The following is a 22120-nucleotide window of genomic DNA, read 5'->3' on the forward strand; positions in this document are numbered from 1 at the left end:
AAATTCCACCACAGGGGTGTTTCTGGTATTGCAACAGTTTAAGCAACCATCACAGTACATTCAAGTTCTTTTTGTTTATGTGGTACAGACAGTGAAATAACCCTCCCCAAACTGTGTATTCTCCCAGCTTCCCAAGCTGGGATCTGTATTGGAATATGTGTTTCAAAAGAAGGAGAAAATAACCAAATTCTCAAATTAAACTTAGTTTCAAGAAAGCTGGCACCATTCTAAGGAGTTCTGCAAGTGCATCATCTTAATTTTGCAATGGACTTGCTCAGGTAGGCAGCGTTTAATGCTGTACTGTTTATATGCCTTTTCAAAAAATAATAAAAATAACTACAGTTATACTTTCAGAAAATCTTCAAAGCCTGCAAATGGGGTTTCTGTCTTCTAATTTCACCCTTAGACAAATTCTCATTCACAGTGTTGAAACCTTTTTGAATACCATATTTTGATTAAACAGTGATCGTGAGTATCGTAATTAAATTACAGACAAAAGTCAAGTCAGGTGCTTTATTAAATGCATAATTCCAAAAACCTTTAGAGAGATTGGGTAATGAATGCACTGAGAGCACTTCACTGCACAACTTAAGAAACAAATGATAACTCTGCTTCAAAACTGCGTGTCAGGTTCTTGAGAGATTCCTTTTCACACTTGTCCAGTGATATTTTTAGGAACTACAGCTTACAAGAGAGCCAGTGCTTTACTGCAGTCACTTTTACAAGGCAGCTCTGGCTAGCTTTGCATTCTTTTATCTCCTTTCCTTTTTTTCTCTCATTATCTTCTTGCTTTCTTCTCTTCTCCTCTTAGTTACAGGATTCCGTGGATCATAGATCTCAAAAGTGTCTTCATCCTGCATGCTTGCATCTTTCACCTTTCTGCTTCTATCTTCAAACTGAAGTACATGTGACATCCTACAAAAATAAAACACAGCTCAAACTCAAGTGAGAGAATGGAAAATTATGATTTGTAGTTATGATATACTGGCAAGATTTTAGCACCCCGAATTATTTTTATGCATAGTAAAAAAGACCCAAGTTTTGCTGGTTTTTTTTGTTGTTATTGTTTTTTTTTTCCTTAGTAGGCCTTAATATTATAGCGTAAGCATTTTTGCGAATACCCACTTTGAAAAAGACAGCTAGCTTGGCAGATTTTATTTCATGTACTGAACTCTCTTGTCTTGTTATTTTCTATTTAGCATATCTTCCCAAATATACTGAATAATTTTCCCAGGAACAGGGAGCATTTTTCAAGTTTTCCTATTAGTCACTTTGGACTTCCTTCTACTGTTAGGGTTTTACAAAAGCAGGGAAGAGCTTCCATGGAAAATGATTGAAGTAGGTAGATAGAAGTTGAAAAGGGAATGCTTCATGCCTTGCTGCTCCAGCTTAACTTGGTTCAGATCACACTTTTTAAATCTTTGAATATCAGACTAAAGTAATGCTTTGCTCGGTCCAATATTTTTTCTACTGTTGATTAGAAATTCCACCCCCCCCCCCATTATATATATCCCCATTTAAAAAAATTCCCAGTAATTTGAAAATATCACTGTTATGACCTGTAGAAGCGGGCCCATGAGAACCTCAGGAGGTTCAACAAGGCCAAGTGCAGGGTCCTGCACCTGGGTCAGGGCAACCACTCAGATCAACACCAGCTGGGGGATGAAGGGATGAAGAGATTGAGAGCAGCCCTTCTGAAAAGGATTTGGGGGTGCTGGTGGTTGAAAAGCTGGAGATGTGCCGGCAATATGTGCTCGCAGCCCAGAAAGGCAACTGTAACCTGGGCTGCATCAAAAGCAGCGTGGCCAGCAGGTCGAGGAAGGTGATTCTGCCCCTCTACTCCGCTCTGGCGAGAGCCCACCTGCAGTGCTGAGTCCAGCTCCGGAGTCCCCAGCACAGGAAAGACATGGACCTGTTGGAGCGGGTCCAGAGGAGGCCACAAAAATGATCCGAGGGCTGGAGCACCTCTGCTATGAGGACAGGCTGAGAGAGTTGGGGTTGTTCAGCCTGGAGAAGAGAAGGCTCTGGGGAGACCTTAATGTGGCCTTCCAGTACTAGAGGGCGACTACAGGAAAGATGGGGGCAACCTCTTTAGCAAGGCCTGTTGTGACAGGACAAGGGGTGATGGTTTTAAACTAAAGGAGGGTAGATTTAGACTGGGTAGAAGGATGAAATTTTCTATGATGATAAGGGTGGTGAAACACTGGCACAGGTTGCCTGGAGATGAGGTAGATGCCCCATCCCTGGAAACATTCAAGATCAGGCTGGACGGGGCTCTGAGCATCCTGATCTAGTTGAAGATGTCCCTGTTCATTGCAGGGATTTGGACTGGCGGACCTTTAACAGTCCCTTCCAAACCAAACCATTCTATGATTCTATGATAACCTGGGGTCAAAAGTAGCTTGTTAGCTGTAGTCAGTGGCAGGAAAGCCTGGAGCTTATCAACTATGGACTTATTAGCAGGTGTCACTGAGGTAAGAATTAATAGAGAAGCTGTCAGAAAACCATGGACAAGATCTTAAACAAAAAGATAAATTATTTACTTAATGAAAAATAGAGGTGGGAGGAATGGAGAAGAAAACTAAACCAAAGATGCTTACAAGTTGACTGATTGTAAACCTATTGAAGTTTTGAATACACAGTCATAATAAAGCTGCTGCGTATGAACTAGGAGAACAAATATAAAGTTAATATGTTCAACTGAAAAAAAAAAACCAAAATGGAAATAAAAGATTTTTCAATGCAAACAAACATGCCTAGGCAAAAACCCCATGTATGTTTGGATTCTGTACTAATCAACTGCAAAAATATCTTTGATTTGATGGAATAACTTAAAATAATAACAAGTATACTGTACTGAGTCTACGCATATCAATCTTTACAGCATTAGATGTCTTTGTGTACAATCTTTGTGACAGAAAATCTAGGATAAACAAGTCAGTATCAGAATGAAAGTTTTGTGGCCAATGAATTACTGCTTTACCAGGAGGGAGGGAGAACGAGCTCAGTTACTGTAGATTACAATATAGTACTACTAACAAAACCAGACAAAATTAAAAGCTATAGACTATATGGGATCTGTTTGAATGCTTTAGAGAAATCTTAAAAACAAAACTTGAGACTTTTCATTATAATTGATTCTTGATGTGTGAGCTTCATAAATCTTATTGCACAGCATTGTCAGCATGCCTGCGTATTACTCTGTCCTATGGAAATACTTAAGAATCGTTTCCAGTGTATAAAACTTCAGTAGTTTATAACCCTGTACACACTACTATCACCAAAACTTATTTTTTTTACCCGTATCTACAATTCAGAAAAACATAATGTACCATCAGAGTGACTCATGATTGCATATTTGTAGTTTAATTATAAAAACATTGTCTCACAGTGGAGGGACTGAAGTAATTTATTTTAGTTAACATGCTTTCTGCATTTGTCATATTCTTCTCAATTTATTAAAGATGAGCATGTGAGTATTTTTTTAAGACCACACACCAAATCATACTATCCTCGTCTGAATTAAAATATAGGCCTAAAGAGATGGAGGCATTCCTTGTGAGTGGTTTTAGAGTGTGTTATATGAGCATATGTAGAAGTGTAGTCACACATAGCGCTTTCATCAACTTGGGTTTTCAAAAAATGCCACAGCACATTTGCAGGATACAACTACAAGAAATTAAAAATAAATACATCCCTAATTCTTGGGTCAGGCCATACTGTGTCCCAGGTAGTTTGCAAATTAGATGCAGTAGATTCAGACTAAGCAATGTTTACTTCTCTCCAAGAGCTGAAAGAAGTCATAGTCTCTGACTCCTATTCATAACTTTCCACTGAGGTGTTCCCAGCTGTGATTAAAAATAAGCTGATATTAAGAAACTTTTTGATATTCCCAGAATCAATTTCAGACGCAGTATCTCATAGGTGAAGCAAAATAAATGGACTGTGGTGGAGATTTTAAAAAATATTTTCCTAATGTGAACTTAAGCTTGTTTTTTGCAAGTCACAGATCTTCACAGGTAGACCTGTTTTGCATCACTGTAAATGGTAAAAATCACACTTAGTACTACATTCCAAAAACAATTAAAGTTCATTTCATTTGTAAGGAACGTGGGAAGTATTTAATAATTATCTCTACACGAATTATTTGAATTTACAGTAATCCTACTCAAGCTCCTCCAGCAAAAGTTTGCACTTGCATAATTTTCCAAGGGTGGAGTTAAGGCTGGAATTCCACATATACAAGTTGCATGAGACTTTTACTTGCTCAGTTTATAGCTCTCTTCCCTTCTGCATGCTTCTGGGTTCAGTGGGGAGCTGGTTGTCCAGTCACGCTTCTGCAGCCACTGTGCTGAAAGCTCTAACTTCCATCTCTTCATCTCTGGTCTTTGGGAATCTACTAACTTGTGCACATCACCGCTTGTTGACAGTTCATTTTAAACAAGTGAGACATACAACTTTAAAACACACTTTTTCTTCAAAATTTAAAGGATGAAACTCAGAAGAAGAAAAGTTTTGTGGCTTTTTTTTTTTCTTAAAACTAGTTTCAATAAACTAGCTTATAAAAGCTGATGATTCTGGGTTTAAAGTATTGAGTTTCTTTAGAAGTAACCATAAAGTTATTTTCTTAACGTCTATTAAGATAGTGCTGCAAATCAGAACCAGCTATCTTAGAACATATTTATTGTTGGAAAGGGTTGATTTTTACCCCAGCCAGATGACAGCATCCTACAGTTTAACCGCTGTCCTATCCCATGTAAGGAGGAAGCACCTGTTCTGCTGTACTGCACTTCTTCCCTTCAGTGTTACTCAAGGAAATTCAGTATTTGGCTCTCTTCTGTACCCCAGAAATGAAATAGCTTGAAATGTTAGACTGAAATACCTGAATTCATTTAAGATGGTTTCAGAGACAGCACAGGGTTTCAAATGTATGTGGATACTTTCCTGGCGTAGTGATATTCTCAGATAATTATCTTTGCAACAGTCAGCAAACAAGACTTCACAGTTACTAGCAGAGTAGCTCCTATACGTCCTTAAGCTGTGGTAACTAACACATTACCTTGGTGATCAGTTTGATTACTTTCTAGGAGGTAACAAGTGGGAGAATGTTGGCTGCAACTGAAGCTACAATAGAAACTTCAACACAGCAGAAAACATTCAAGAACAATTCAACAGCACGATTAAGCTGTGTGTCCAACAGACTAGCACAGGCAACGCCGTATTTGCCAACTGTGCATCAAAGAACAAACCCCATCTATACAGTGCTCTCTAGGCAGACTTAACCAGTTTATTGAGGGGATATATCATGTTCTTTTGAGCTACTCTAGTGAGACGGTACTTGTAAAAAAAGGTATGATATACAGTAACCCCTCTGATTTTGAGATGTGTGAGCCATGCACTGGATCTGAACCAGCTGCTGACAAGTGGCAGTCATGTTAAGTGTAGCATAAACAGAAGTCTGGTATCACAACAGCTCTGGCCTTTCCAGAACTGCCCTTTGGGAGAACCTGAAGTGGCAGTCAGTGAACTGAATCATTTTGAATCCCAGCAAAAGCAAGGAAGGGCTATGCTTTCACACTAGCGATGGAGCTCAGATCTCCAGGTACGAATGCACTGCGTGCATCTGTGATTTTTATACCAACTGAATGAAAGTGCAAAGCTGCATTGCTTAATTCCACACTTGCTTATCAAACTGACATAGCTGTTGGCTGCCACCAGCTCACCTGCTGCCCATTCAACCTTCCTTGCACAAGTGACTCAACACAGCATGCTCTCTGGTACCTCCGCCACTTCAGTGGAGAGCCTGGGACACTATCTTGCACTGACCTAAGTCAGCATTTTAAACAGCTGAGCTTTGCAGTAAATCATGAACAGGTGTGGACAAAAGTTATGTTCTGTTGTAAGGGCAGTAGGTTTTGGCAGAAAGAGAGCAACTTTTTATGCAGTTTTAGCCAGGTTTCATTTGGAGGAGCCTGCATGGCAGCTGGTGATATATCCTCTGTTTCTGCAACCAGTAAGCACCAAGAAAAAGTAACACCCAGCTTTTCACTTTCCAGATGCAGAACAGTATGTTACTAAAACTGCATTACTTATAGACAGTACATCTAAACAGGTGCCCAGAATATCACCAAAATGACATAGCACTTCTAAATGCAGATTAAATGAATTAAGCAACTAATCACATTGCTATAAAATTTACAATAACAGAATTTTGCAAATTATTGCTGCATTTTATGGAAGTTATTGGTTCCCTCCATCAGGATGTTTAAAATGAACAAAGCAGGAGTATCTGTGTCAAGAAATTCAGTGCTGCGTCTTGCATTTTACAGGCTGTCTAAAAAAAGCAAGAGACACCTATATGGACCATAACTACTAGTACTACCATTCCCTTCTGTGTCCAACATTGCTTGCAAGTAACATGGTACCTACTTTTCTCAATTCCCACCAATGCACCATATATTTAAAAGAAAAATGAGAGCTACTCAAGCACTACTGCTTTCCTTAAATTATATTCTATTTGCTACCAACATTTTCCTTCAAATATTGTAAATGTTAAACCTCAAGGATTAATGTAGGAAACATGATAACACTTTCCTCCCATCACCCTCATGATACGTAGGCAACGGATAGAAATGTAGCTCATGTGAACAGATGAGAAAACAGACGAGTGAATCCACAGATCAAAGCAAATAAGCTCTCTCTCCCAAGGGAAAAAAATTTTTTGGCTGTTCTGGAAGAATGAACTCACTGGCAGGCACTCTTTTCACTTCCAGCAGAGTAGCGGGTGGCACAGGAAGATGAGAGACAGTTGAGAGAACAAAAAGAAAAATAAATTGAGGAAGGTAAAGACTGAAAGAAAGGATAGGAATGAGAAACAAAAACAGAGAAAGAAAGATTGACCAAAATGTAAATAAAATGAAGAGAAATGTCTGACAATCGAAAACAAGCACAAATTTTGAATCAAGGCAAGAAAATGAGAGTATGAACAAGACAAAAAGAATGTCAAACTCCTAAAACAATGGGAATTTTGAAGGAGGAAATACATTAATAACATCTAATCTTGTCTTCACCTTTTTTCAGAATCGAGATGCTAAACCAAGACAAGCCTCTTGGCTCAGGCTGCTGTCACCACTCCTTGCGTAGGTGTCCAAGGGCTTTGCAAATAATTTTGTAAACACAATGCAGCAGCAGAGAGGAACTATGTTTATGTCTCTAATGAAACCTGCAACCATCACTAAGTGCTCTCTGCAACATAGATCTTGCAGGCAACTTCCTTAATTTCAGTCTGCCCTATCTCACCATGCAGCTTTCTTTTTCTTTTTGTGTAAGAGATAACCCATCATCCCTTTTTTTCATGCAAAGGAGTCCTGTAATCCAAGTTTCTCTCTCACAGATCATGAAAGAAAATTTTTTCCCAAGTACTTGAAGTAGGTTCTGATTTTTATAGCAATGAGGGCTGACAGCATAAGTACTGCTGTAGACACAGTCTCAAACCTGGATGAATCTCTTTAATTTTGTTTCGCACAGCCAGTGCTACCACAGAAAAGATGTGTGCAGGAAACAAGCTTCCTTGCCTATATTTGTCTCATTAGCTCATAGTATCAGAGCTGTGCTAAATTACCTATGAAAGCCCATGCTCTTCCGTAGCACTTGGTATTTAAACCTTCTACTGTATCACACGCTGGTTTTTTTGAGCCTGGTTTGCCACATCAGGTTCAATGAAGGTTATAATGCCTCCTAGTAATCATCTGTGGTCACAGGTTTCTGCTGTGATTGTTACCACTAAGAGATTTCACTCTTGTTTCACTGCTTGTTTCCACCATTCCACATTCCTTTGTTCCTCTTTCCCCATCTCCCTTCCTAATGATCAGACCACTTGCCCCTCCAATTTTTTGTGCTTTCATAAAAGCTTATATTTTTCAGATTTTTTACTTGCTATTTAAAAAGAGAAATAAGGTTTGCTATTCAGGTCTAGTCAAATTCAAATCATTAGTTATTCTACAGAAGTTTCCAGAACAAAAAAAATGCTTAGAAGAGTATTGAGAACATTGTTATAAATACAGATATTTGCCATACTGCAGTCAATTCACAGGTTAAGTATTCAATTCTACATCAAAATAATACTGTTTTGATCCATATTAGTGAATATGGTATAGAGGACAGATTTTAGACTGAAATTTAAGATTTCATTATTGTTATAAATACCTCAAGCACTCTCTTGAGGTTAACTGCACTTCTGCAAGACACGAAAGTGGTATTTTCCAGCTTTCAGATTAATGGAGTACTATTAACCTACAATATTTCAGCATTCAGATGTTACCAATGGAGGTAATGTATTATTGCCACTCTTGCACAGGGCAAAAATCTCCCCAATTCTAACTAAGCAAAACTGATAAAAATATGCTTTAAAAAATACTATACAAAGTCAGACTACACTTCTGTTAACTTTGACTACCCCTTGGAAATTGTATTACAAGTACTGGAGAATGAAGAAATTGGTTTAACCTCTTCAGAATAACCAGCAAATTGTGGGTCCTCCATAGCCCAAAGAATCAGTTGTTTGTATTTTCTCTTGGTGTAGGCCTACAGCATAAAATGATCAGAACAGAACTTCTGCAGATATTTCTAACATAATACTTTTTTGAGATACTTTATTTCAATGCTATAGGCTCGGTTTTACCCCCAAATATTAACTGCAAAAATGATAAGAAACTAATAGTTTCACCAAGTATGGAATATCCAGGTTAAAAAAACCCAAACGACACTTCAGTTTTTGCAAAGCTAACAACAAAGTAAACTATTCTTGGTGAAGAATAATGTAATACAGTACCCTTCCATTGTTCAAGGTAGTACTAAGCACTTTTTCTCCTCTTGAAAGAAGATTTAGTTCTAAGTAACCTTCTCAGAGAAAGGGAAAATCAACTTAACTATGAAAAAGCTCATCCAATGCAAAAGATAATCAAAGCATTGGGGGAAAATGTGCTTAGTTCTCATAGTATCAGAATCAGAAATATGCAAAACCATGAAGACTTATAATTTTAAGCAATAAATATTTTTCTATAAAAATAGTTAAATTCAATTTTTTATATTGCATCTGATCTGTAGCAATTAATATATAGTATATTTATACTATATCCTTGTTCCCTTCACAAAAATGTTAAGTAGTTTGATGAAAGAAGCTGGGTGCTTTAAATAGACAACTCCTCCTGGTAGAGAAGATTGGTATGGAAGACTATAATGCAAGTTCCAGATGTTGTTCCAGACAGTGTACCAGTGTAGAAAAACTTTACACAGCATTTACTATAAGGACATGGGAACTGCCATACCGGAATAGACCAATGATCCATCCAGTCTAGCATCCTGTCTCTGGCAACAGCTTGTATAATATCTGATACTCTAAAAGTCAGCCAATCGCCTCCCCAGGTTAACACAAACAATCAGGCAGTATTGTATCACCAGAGCATGGAGTTGGAGTGGGGGGAAGGAGAGGAGAGCATTTTTAGCACAAAAATACTCAAATTTTCACAACATTCTCTGGAGACCCTCCCTCCTCTTTTGTCCCTTCCTCTCCCCATTTTGAACATGTCAAAATCCTTACTGTTTAGCATGTCATTGAATGAGATGAAGTTGCAGTGCTTCAAAAGGTGCGTAAATATGCAGGAAGCTTAAGCTAGGCTATTAAAGATTTAGAAGATTATTTCTTCATTCTTCACTAGGTTTGCTGGCAATAAATAAAATGTAAGATTTCCAGACAGTAAATGTAATACTAGATATCCCTTGAGTAAAGCACGGATCATCTCTGAATTTAAGTCAAACAGTAGTTGATTCCAGGCCCAGATGCCTAGTCCAAATAAACTTAGACATGGAGGAATTAACAAAAAATAAACAAACAAAAAAATCCACCCCAAACGCTCTGAGTTTCTCAGGCATGCTGAACTGCTAGCAGCAATAAATATACAACTTCAGCAGAAGAACAATTCATTAATATAAAATTACTGAAGCAGTGGGCTAGCAGCTAGCACTTACATATCAAGGTTTGCCCACATTCTATCAGTAGAGGGGTGAAGGTGGAGAGAAAAGTGGAGGGGAAAAAAAAATTACAGCAGAGGTTTCTTTTTTTTCTTTCCTTCTTCCTTTAAATGTTAGTGGCAATACTAAAACCCAAACAAACACTTATTTTTTTTGCCAAACAGAAAAGAAATCCCTCTTTCCAATGTGTTTCTAATACAGACCTCTGGTATTCATTTATCCTTTGTAACAATCAAGTAAGTATTTTGTCAACTTTTTAAAAATGTAGTTGAGTAAATCAATGGCCTTAGCAGGAGACACCTAATATAAAGCCAGTTTTTCCAGACTAGTGGAGGAACATTGGCTCAAGTCTGGATGGGAGGAGGGGAACAAACATGGCTTTAATCCATCTTTGTGCCTCCCTGGCATAAATTACAGCAGTACTTTTTCTTTCATTCCCCAAGCTAGCATCGGCATGTGAAAGAGACTGCTGCTTAGTTTTCAGGAGCTTAGTGTGTTTGTCACAGTTAAGCTTCTGCAACTGAATCTGCAGAGACCAGTGCTAATCTTGAGGAAGCCATATATCATAACCCTCAGTCTGAGGTATTATAGCAAAGAAAAAGACTGCATTTTAGAAAATGTGTAAAAAGGTAGGTTTATGAAAGAAATATAGCCAATATTTTTAGGTGTTTATCCAGAAGAATTTCACTACGCAAAGTTTAATAGTAGATGCTGTATTAAATAGGGAAAACCTAGAAATAAAATGTGGAAGACGTTATCAAATTTATGTGAAGTAGATACTAAGAGTGTGCACCATGATTTAGTTCTTAATATAAACGAAATATTGCAATATAAAAAGTCTGGCTAACTTCAACACTTACCTGATTCTGAAATTGCTGTTTCAAAAAACCCCCCCTGAACTCGAATCAATTCTAGCCTATTCTCTACAACACACATTGGAAAGGTGTTGATACTTTTTTTAAGACCCAACTCTCTTTCTCCCAGCCACAAAGCCTTTTACTGGGAAAATACAAAATAAATGAAATACTGTGTGTTCCCACTCCTAACTGCACCAGATTTCTCACTAAAACCAATGCTAAATATTCTGAGAGAAGGTTTCCTTCTATTATCAACAGAAACATTTTTAAAAGAAGATAGAGAACATAAGTATTGATGCTGGATAAAGAACACCTTCACTGACTATGCAAATTTATTTTTTGTTTGTTCTGGAGTAAAATATAACTATCTGTACAAACTGGGTAAAAATTATACAGTCAAACTGCAATGAATGTCCTAGCAGGAAGGGCTTAGAATTAACACCCAATATTGTCAAAATATTTAACTGGCAAAATTCAGAACTGAGAACAGATTACAGAATTTTACATATATAAACCAGGCTGCACTTGGTTAACACTGGTTAGCACTTGATTAGCACTGAACTTCAGTGAGGTTTTTGTCCACAGAAGCAATAAATTAATAAAACCAGACCCATTCCCTCTATGTTTTCTATAATCAGATGATCAGCTCTATGCAAAGCGTCACTGTGCAAATCAAAATTATATTTTGTGACCAAGAAGAAGATATCTTTAAAAGCCTTCTAAGACCCACAAGATTTTAAAGCCTATTTAAGTGACCAGTGCCGTTAAATTCCCACTTCAACTGTTTTTAATCCTTGCTATCTTAAATGAGGTTTGTCACCGGTAACTAAGATGACAATAGTCATGCCAACATTAGTAATTACACAACATGCACATGAAAATTTAATTAGCAAGATCTGAAATGCCTTTTTGTTGGAGATGGAAGACCTTTATTCTCACATAATTTTCACTATAACCTTTTGACTCTAAGTTGAAAGGTATGTTCAGGCACTGACTTATTCACTTTGATTTAAAAATTGTCTATTTCTCCTATCCATCAAATTAACTAGCATTTAGAACAGCTCGGACTCAACAAAGGTAACTAACCATAGGAATTTTAAACTGAAAAACCATGCAGAAAACAATCACCTCATTCCAAATTCCCATTTTACTAATTCTTTCTTCTCCCACAGCATATCTGAAAGCTGAATGGATTTATGTTATTTCATATCCAAAGAAAGAGTAAGTTTCAAAGTCTAGACATCCTCCCCAAAAATACTTAAGTGACTGTCTCATTTACATTTGTTGCTTAGTTACAGCTATGACAGTGTTCCATGGGGAAGGAAAAAGTTGATCTCTTAAAGATTAAGAAGCTTTGTAGTTCACATCTGACACCTTAGATTTCACCCAGGAAACACTGGGTTCAGTTATGAAGCACTGGCATAACATGATATTAATTAAATTAACTATGTAACATGCTGGCTATAGAGTGCATTACTGAGAGCAGATAGAGGCCACTGATGAGATCTGAATCCAGAAAAAGAAATCCTGAACTTTTAGCTGGGTACAAAATGAAGAAAAAATTACTGGGCTCCACTGTAACATGAACTTTAAAATTAATTGGAGGTCTACCTGCAGCCCTGACTTGTGAACTGATGGAATTAATCATCGACCAAACCCCTCTACTGAGGATGATACAAACTTGGCTTCTTCCCTAGTGGCAACAATAGCTTAAATGCACTTCACATAATCATGTTCATCTGGTAAGGAACAGTTTTCACATGTTAATATTCCAGTTTCTAAACTGAATATTGAAGTTCCATCAGGATGAATTGGGCACCTTCCATCAAATCCAAACTCAAGAAGTAACAGTGGTGTAAAACCATATTTATTAGGACTCAGATTACCATCATGGAAACAGTTTTCAAGCAAGAACAGGGTATTGCCTCAAAGCAATCTTCACATACCAGTATCTTCTGGTGCTCTTTTAGTATTTTCTGCCTATTAGCTATTTCATACTTCAGATAAGAACTCAGTTTGTTTAGAAGTGAAGGGATGGGGATATCTTTTTAATTGATCCATGAAAAAGAATCACCATGATTTGCCAGCCTAAATGTCATCCAAGTTTTATAAGGTACTGTAAACTTGATTGGAATGTATTTGGTTTTTTAGTGGTATAGAATGCTGCTGCTTTTGAGTTTGGGGTTATCTGATCATGACAATTAAGCTTTAAATTCAAGAATGGTACCAGAGTCAGTTCATAAACCTTCTTGTGTATTTCACCTGTGAGAACACACAAACAATGGGGACCCTTCACAGAAATATAGTAAGTTGACTTGGCAGGAAGGAAAATGGTGGGTTCTTTTCTGCAGAAAATACCATCAGGTCAAAAATTTTCAGGATTGTAAAATTTCTAATAGGACTAGAAATACTAAAAATTTCTAGTATTGACATACTAGAAGGTATGTCGATAAACCTAGCCATTTCAGCAAGCCTCTGCTTGTTTTCAAAGATCAGAGAAAGAAGAATAGAAGATAATCCAGAATTTTATTTAAGGATATGACAGGTGGATTTTCATAGCAGAGAACCTATTCCTTCCACAAACATTAGTATTCCATCAGGAAAAGTCTACATATATATTTTCTACATTTCATACGGATGGAAGGCTGGTAAAACTTCAGCTGGAGAGCCCTATTTTTGAGAGTAGATAGCCATAGTTTAGTGTCAAAATGAAAAGATTAATGTGGTAGGGTTGGTTTGTTCACTTTCACTTATGACTTTACTGGAGAACAATATAATTACAGAACATAAGTATAATAGGAAGTTTTGTGAAGAAATGGTCTGGAAGTTTATTGGAGAATTTAAAATTTATGTGATTTTGGCAAACAGGAGTAGTAGTAGTATGAAAAATAGGGTACAATTTAGAAACTGCAATGGCTGAATTTCAATAAAAGCAATCAACAGCATGGATACAGGACAGAGCTAGGTTAGGCAATTATTCAGTAGGAAAAGATTTGTGGCTTTGAAGGGATTGGAAACCAGGCATGAAAGAAACAATGAGAAATAAAGTAATCCTTCCACTCAATGCTGACAAAGACATAGCTGAGTGTTGTATCTGGTCTTGGATTTCACACTTTGAAAGAGAGATGAACCACTCAGAACTCTAAGAATTACTTGAAGGGAGGTGTTTTAGAGTACTGAGTATCACACTTATCCTATTTGAAGAGGAATATTTTGCACAGATTAACTAAAGCGATACATGTTTGAACATACTTGATTGAATCTGCATTTTTTTCTCCCACAGCTGGATTCTCTCTACGGAAAATATTTTATATTGTGTTCACAGAATGTGCATCATCAGTTTCCTTATCTGCAGTTGCCATAACACTTTCTGGATTGGAATTCGGGGTTTACTATAGCTGTAACTATTTGATATTATAGTCAGAGCCCTGAAGTGGCAGTACAACCTGACTGGGTGTCACACGCATGCAACTATATGTACACAGCAGTCCCAGTCCTAAAGAAGGTGAAGATCAGTGGTGTTCTGTGTAAGGTGTAGCCTGTGCAGTGTTTTCACTTTCAAATTTAGGCCTATCCAGTAATCTGGATGGGAAGTACCAAGTAGATTAATTATTCGAGCTGGGTCTTCTGCTGTGACATATTTGGTTTTCATATTATTAGTCTCTAAGCAGATGACACCTCACTTCTGCTGTGATTGACCTCATCTACACTTAGGGGAAAAGTCTTCTGGGTAAGATTTTAAGCCCAGCATGAGCAACTGAGTTCTGCCAGATCATCTCCACCTACAAGCTTTGTGAAAGAGAAGAACGAAGTCATGCACTTGTTTCTTGTTTGGACTGTATGCAAATAAAGAACAACTAATGATCAAATAGCACTGAAGGCATCTGACAAATCATTACAAGAAAAGCATAAATACTAGTTGTCAGTATAGAACCATGAGGACAATAATGCTTGTGCCTGGAAGAACTAGAATCAAGCATGCCCTACTGAGGTATGTAGATGCTGTAAAAAGGTGTCTGTCTACTTGTTTGCAGACATTGTTACGAGTACCCCTTCTGGTAGTCGAGCCATGTTTATTTTGATACATTTGAATTCTGTAGGGGAAATTGGATTTTAATTGCTGCAGACACACATATATTATCGTTGTCACATAGCAGTAGAGTTTGCAACAGAATGTCTCAGCAAAGATTCTGGTATTACATGCCAAAATTTAGTATTATGCATTTCTCTTCAGCTCTCTTCACAACGCTTCCTCAGATGCCTTCCTAGACAGTAAAATCTGGTAATAATTATCAAACACCATACACACTGTTTACAATAGAGTCATATTTCTTCTTTTTTTCCTGCATAAAAAGTAGAATGCTGCTGAAAAGTGCCCAAACGTCTGCTATGTTCCATGCCAATACAGCAGCTCAGCCAAATATGCAGAAAGAAGTTTGCCAAATAAAAGAAAACATAACAAATTGGTAATGGTTTCTATCTTGACAGAAAATGAAAATTATACCTCAATGTGTGGCCACTCATGTGGACACATAAAAATGTCTTAGAGGCAATCATTTTACCTCAGATAACACACCCTGACAGTAGAGCAAAGCATACTGGCAGGCTTTCACTTCCCATAAAAATGGCAACCATGACTTACAAAATGGCCTTGAGGAATCACATAATTTGTGTATATCATATATGCATATGCCATACACTAATTATATTTAATAAAAATCAAATGAAGTAGAATTATTGTCTTTTGAGGAATACACTGGAATTGAGAAAGAATCTTAAAATGTAAAGTCACTACAATTATCCCAAATATTCCCGTAAAAAGACACTGAAAATGTAAACTATTACCCTAAAATATGAAATCTAACTAATTTTGATAATGTTGTATGTGTTTATAGCCAATTTGTGTAATTGTGGTGGTGTAATATGTACATTTTACAATTTATTTAGCCTCAAAGTAAATTCTTTGAAAATACTGTCTTATCTGTCTGTAAAGTTAACATGTACATTTACTGCACAGCAAAATTAATATGTTAACTATTAGTCTATTATGTAGTTTCATATTATTCTAAGTCTTTGTTTAGTGCAATTCTGAATGCGATATGATTTTCTGAACAAAACTACAACTTCGTAATCTGAAATTGCAACACTCCATTCAGTATTCAGTATGAATTATTTACAGAGAAAAGAATCAGATGTCAGCAGTTACTCATAAAGGAATAAGGAAGATAGTGATTGGACTCTATAAAAGTCTTTAAAAGGCTGGCTTTATTTCTGTGACAAGAAAATATCAGACATGAAGACTAGTCCTTCAGGTTCATGGAAAGGCTGCATAAGGGAGATTTAGACTGGATATGGGAGGTTTAAACTGGACATTAGGAAGCATTTCTTTACTGAGAGGGTGGTCAAATATTAGAATAGGCCTCCTAAGAGGTGGTTGACACCCCAAGCCTGTCAGTGTTTAAGAGGCAGTTGGACAATGCCCTTGACAACATGCTTGAACTTGGTCAGCCCATAATTGGTCAGGCAGTTGGACTAGATGATCATTGTAGGTCCTTTCCAGCTGAAATAGTCTATTTTATAATTCTTGGAGAACTTAGAAGCACATTGGTAGCCCAGAAGGATCTCAAAGTATCAGTGAAACCCAAGGACCTCAAAATTTATGCTGTATTTCACCCCTCACCCTCAAAGAGCCTAAGATAGGAAAAAACATAATGATGGAAGACTATGTGGTTTGAAGAAGCAACCAAATAGATGGTGACAAGAGAAAAGTTAAAATAATAGCAAGTTAGTACTTAGAGTTATCCTGAAAGGGGCAAGATTTAGGAGAAATTATTTTCTCTATTGTTTCAAAAACATTAATCCAAAGCCAAGATGTTTGTGTTTTGATTTATCTGTTAAAACAGCCAAAGAATATAAGCAAAGAAAGCAAGGCTGTATTTCCAGATAGTGTATTTAACATTGAAAATAGAAAGAAAACCTACATTTCAGAAACCTAACCTGCATTTATACGACAGAGAGAGAGAGACAGAGGGTTTGGTTAGATTCTAAAGCTATGAGAAATACTCAGTTCTTCCTTGAAAAAAATAAAAATAAAAAATATCAATAAAATAAAAAGCAGAATGTTTTAATTGCTGTCATTTTGAAAGAACCACAAGATTTTTAATAGCCTACTTAGTAACACTTAAGCACATTTTCAGTGACGAAAATGCCAAGATATCTATTAAGGTCAAAGCAGACTACAATAACGCCCACAAAGAAACAGAAAAAAATAAATGCACTCATTACACACTACTTATGTGAAAATGTTGTTTTATAAACTGCAAGAATTCTATGCTAAAATGCTATACTACTAGTGTTTGTCTTTCTGCCAGTACTTGTGTCTGAAGTTTTCTGCAAGTCCTAGAATTTCCCTTGTGAGATCTCAGCTTGATTCAGTGAAAAGCAAGAAGGTGTGAAAGTAAAGTTGAAGAATCTGTGTAGCTTTATCTTATTACGTTAAAATATATGCAATGATTCATTACGTATGACACAAACAAGAAAGGAAAAGTTATCTAAGAGTGATCTAAAATTTTAGTCTCATCAACACAACTGGTCTCAGAATTTGCAGTTCAGCTTACCTTTCATGACCTATGATTTTTTGATTTTTTTTAATTTTCATGGAATATATCTTCGGATAAGATAGTATGATTCAATATATTAAAAAAGAAACATTTTTATAATATAGCTTCCTTTAACTTTATGTGTAAGTTACAGATAGTTGAAGAATTCTATTTATCAACACATGGAAAAAAAATTTATCAACATGTGAGTTAAGATGTAAAAAATTTTTTTTCCTTCCATATATTATCTTTCCTTATAGTCTTCTTTATGGTGTCTTTTCTCACTGCAGTATGCACATTTTTTTCATTTGTGGAATGACAGAAAAATAACTAAGTTATTTAGACTGTCTGCATTTCCTACCAAACCTGTCTTCCCATCTTAGAAAAAAAGCTTCATGAACATGGTTATCTCACAGATTTTTTGGGTCTTCTCAAAACAGAGGCAGGATGCTTTAATCGCATTTAGTTACATAATTTATTTTCCATTTAAAAGAGGTGTTTAATGTACATGTTTGCACATTTTAGTTTTTCTCCTTATTGTAATTCAGTATTTTTCAGGTCTAGTTACTGGTGTGAGTTTGGAGATTTTGGGGCAGGTAGGTGTCCTGTTGGTTCCCCTCTCACAAGAAGGGTACACCTGACATTTTCACTTAATAATTTTAAGTTATCTGAGATACAGAAATAGTTGTTGTCTTAAAACACTTGCCAAGAACTTTGTTAAATTTTCTATTTTAGTGGTAGTTTTGCTGCAGCTGTGATGGTTTATGCATACAACTAAGGAAGAAGTTGTACACAGAGACAGCCTATTTTATTAGACTGCCTTATAAAAAAAGATGACCTGTCCTTACAAAACATTTTTGCTATGTTTTTGCCTTTTTTCTAGTAATTTTATGCAGATATTTTTATTATCATCTAACAGCTTGCAGTCTAGGACTTCAGGATTACACTTCAAATCATATTGTTTTTTATCCTCTTCCCTACCTAAGGTGGGTTCTTTGGATGGAAGATGAACATGAAACCACACAGTACAAGTTGCTTCATTGACTGGGACATGCTGAGGTCATAACTTCTGCAGTACTTCATCAATTCCAGCAGTACTCTGCTTCCCTTGGGGTCACCCTACACATCAGATGAGTCTATCAGTCTATCTTGATCTCATCCATCAGCCTTTAAAATACTCACCACCCCCAACACAGAGTTTTAGTAGGATTTACGTCTACACAAACCAAAATGTCTTCTACTCTCCCACCTTATTTTCCAGAGTGCTAAACAAGTACATTTTAGCTGACTCCTCTGCAGCAGCTGTCTTCATATTTGGTGTTTCTGCTACTCCTTAAATATATGCTTAACAGTGAGACTATGTTAGTGCAGTAGGACTTCCAGCAGTAAATACAGAAATTAAAATCCAAAAAACTCACCATCCTTCGTCGTTATCTACTTCGGGTTCAGAAACCTCATTTTCAGGAGTTTCTTCAATTGCCTGGGTTAGCTTTGATTTAAATCGGTCCAACAGTGCCAGTGTCTGAAATTAAGTACATGGTTTTAGAAAAGTTATATATATTTATAGACAAGAACAGGTATATACAACCTCTTTAAGCTACTATTAGTTTGAGAAACAGTACAATGAGATGGAAGAGAGATCTTTCATATAAATTTCAAAGAAACTGTGGAGAGAACAAGCGAGAGCAAGCTAGCAATGTTGAGGCAGCAAGAACAAGCAGGGAGGGCACCCTGCAGGTGTGAGAGAGCACTTGTCTGGCTGTCTAGTGAAATCAAAATGCATATTTAAGGAACAAAGACTTGTGGCTACTTACAGAATAAAAGAGCTGATTAAACAGCACTGACTGCTAACAACAAACTTTACTGTTTGAACCTGCTAATTTCTTCTCATAAAGCAATCTATTCAAGCTTTGAAGACCCAGTTTGCTTGAAATTAATATACTTCACCTTGCTGCTCTTTTAAATTATGCACTGACATTGAAAAAAATTCAAAGCTTTTGTCTCAAATACAATGAGCCACCTTAACTAATTTTACAGATACAGGTTCGTATGCTGCCTACATTAAGCTCACACTGATTTATATTTGGTATTTTATTCTCCAGCTGACATTGCCCAGTCTTTCAGCTACAACAAAGTCACCAAATCTCAGGTGACACCTGAAGATTGTACTGGAGGTCTTGTTTCTGATCACCTGAAATGAGATTTTGATTATACAAGAATTGTATGCCTGAGCCTTGTGATGGGAGAGGGAGCTCCTCAAAAAAAGGGTAGACCATAGGAATAATTTCCACAGCCCACAGCTTATTTCTTGCTGATATTTGAGACTTTCCTGGAAAGGAAAGCATCAGGGAATAAGTGCTTGACTGAATTTACGTGGCAGGCTACATTTGATCTGTAGGTGATAGGTTGGCCACCTATGTTGTAAAACACCTCTGTATGGCTGTTTAGTATTGTTTGGTCAAGTTTTTCAAATTCAAAACAATAAAAACTAAACAAGAATAGAAAACAGAAATAGGAAATACCAGAAGTGTTCACTGGAATCAAATTTCCTTTTGGGAGCAATCTTAACTTTAGGAGTTTCCTGGCTTTTGAATGCTTTCAAAAACATATTTTAGCACTGCCAAAGGCAGGTTTTGGAGGGGTTTTTATTTTCTGTTTAAGATGGGAGAGAGGAAAATTTCAAAGATATTTGGGTCTGCAAATCATTCACGTTCTATAGCTTTCCATACTATTGCAAACAAACCCCATACTTGCAACATCTGAAATAGCAAATCTCTGCCTAGACCATCAGAAGACAACAAACTAACCCCTTTTACATGAATATGCGACCAAAGAAAGTCACATTCCTTGCATCTTCCCTAACTGTCTCTAATGCCATTTTCTCTATTCTCCTGTGAATAGACCTGGTGATAAGAGATAATTTTGAAACATCTTAGGTAGGCATTTTTGCAGTAAGTGACTAGATGCCATACTGTGGATCAAATAACTTTATAAATTGACCCTTGTAGAATTATGTGGTTAGGACTTCCAATATCTAGTATTTTAAGGAGACATACCTTTCCCCCTCTTCTTCACTCTTGTACAGAGGATGGAAAATGGTATTGTGCTGTAGGACCAGGTAGGAGGGATGCAAGGCTAGAAGAGGATCTCCACAAGTGAAATGGATTACAAAGAACTTGATTAATTATTGTTGAATAGTTCCTAGCAGGCTTATATAAATAAAAATTAAGATCTACTAAAATATACACCTTGTTTTCCTATGATGTCCAGGACAGGGTTGATATAAATTCATTGGAAGTGGTTTTAAGTCCCTTGATCCACATTCCCACAGAGCTTTAGTACTCTCTGATTCAAAGTCAATGGGCTTTTGAATGTACAAAGTTTCCATAAATTTCTTAGTTTAAAACTAGATCAGCTTGCCGCATGTATAAACGTTTACCAACCACTGCTTTGAAATTACTACGCCTCAAGTTTCCAGTCTCTTCTAGCTTCAACACCTGAATATGAACACCTTCGTAGCTGAACTGACATGCACTTATAAACCAATGCGTTTGATGTACTATACACATTTTAAGTGAATAGTATTTTCCAGTTCACAGGCAGTTTCATATATTTAACAGTTTCAAACTTTCTTATTTTAGAAAAAACAAATATATATGTCAAACTTAACTTTGCTCATATTTGCATACTAAAGTCTACATACCTCCTAACTAATTTTGAAAAATAATTTTCATTATATTTAGAAGAGGTCTTCTTTTTACCTCTCAGTTAAAAAACTATTTCTGTTCATTTTACAACACCAACATGTATAGATGGATTTAATCTCTTTAAAACATAAATTAAAATGTTAAAAAAAAAAACATCTTGGACTGATGCCAGGTATGCAAACTTCTGTCCCAATGTTACCTTATGGCAAGCTGCAGAGCCAAGGAAAGCACCGTATAGGAATGCAAACTCTTGTAAGTGTAAACAGGCACACCTCTGCATCGATAGCATTTCCTTTTGGAATATTTTAGTGACTAAACTGATAGCATTTCACATATCAAATACACATTGAAACTTCACTTACCTGTCTACCTGGGTAATCAAAATAGGGGACTGAAGAGTACATATTTGTTTTTACAAATAAGAAGATTCTTTTAATGGAAAATGAAACATAACAAATTTTTAAACTTTATTTTTACACAAACAAAGAGAGAAGTGTTTCAATTTTTCTGGAATATTTTTCCCCACGTTGCCAAACTATTACCTGATCTTCACGAGAAACCCCCTTCTTTGGCTGCTGCTTCCGTTTGTCTTCATATTTCTTCTTCTCCTGAAGGTATTCTTCAACAACTCTGTTTGGAGCAGGTTCCTCCTCTGAATAAGGAAATTAATTTGGTTAAACAAGCAAAATTAGGTTTTATGATTCAGGATCATTTTGGAGATCATTTGTGACTTCTGAAATACGAAGCAAAACACTTCCATAAAATGTTTCAGTTGTATTGCTTTCTCAGAAAGTAGAATAATTTGCTACTTGCTGAAATGAAAAACATAACACTGTGCTGGGCAGACAATGAGTCCAAAAATTTTTCCTTCCATTTTATTTTATGATGGAGCCAGGGAAAGCAGGGTAACAGAAATAAAAACTCTGAT

General features: G+C 36.5%; 1 protein-coding gene across 2 annotated transcripts in view; it reads right to left on the bottom strand.

Annotated features, from left to right (window-relative positions):
* Window positions 1-499: 499 nt before the first annotated feature.
* CWC27 (CWC27 spliceosome associated cyclophilin) overlaps window positions 500-22120 on the bottom strand; it is a 129435-nt gene continuing 107814 nt past the window's right edge. The window contains exons 12-14 of one of the 2 annotated variants that reach the window (XM_075079541.1): window positions 21735-21844; window positions 18904-19007; window positions 500-915 (exon numbers count right to left, since the gene is read on the bottom strand). In XM_075079541.1, the coding sequence (XP_074935642.1) occupies window positions 753-915; window positions 18904-19007; window positions 21735-21844 (377 nt within the window). In that variant the 3' untranslated portion in view covers window positions 500-752. Of the gene's footprint in view, window positions 916-18903; window positions 19008-20546; window positions 20633-21734; window positions 21845-22120 lie in introns of those variants that run through there. The other variant, XM_075079542.1, reaches the window with a different exon arrangement.

The sequence above is a fragment of the Phalacrocorax aristotelis genome, chromosome Z (assembly GCF_949628215.1).
Source record: "Phalacrocorax aristotelis chromosome Z, bGulAri2.1, whole genome shotgun sequence".
Classification (NCBI taxonomy): Eukaryota; Metazoa; Chordata; class Aves; order Suliformes; family Phalacrocoracidae; genus Phalacrocorax; species Phalacrocorax aristotelis.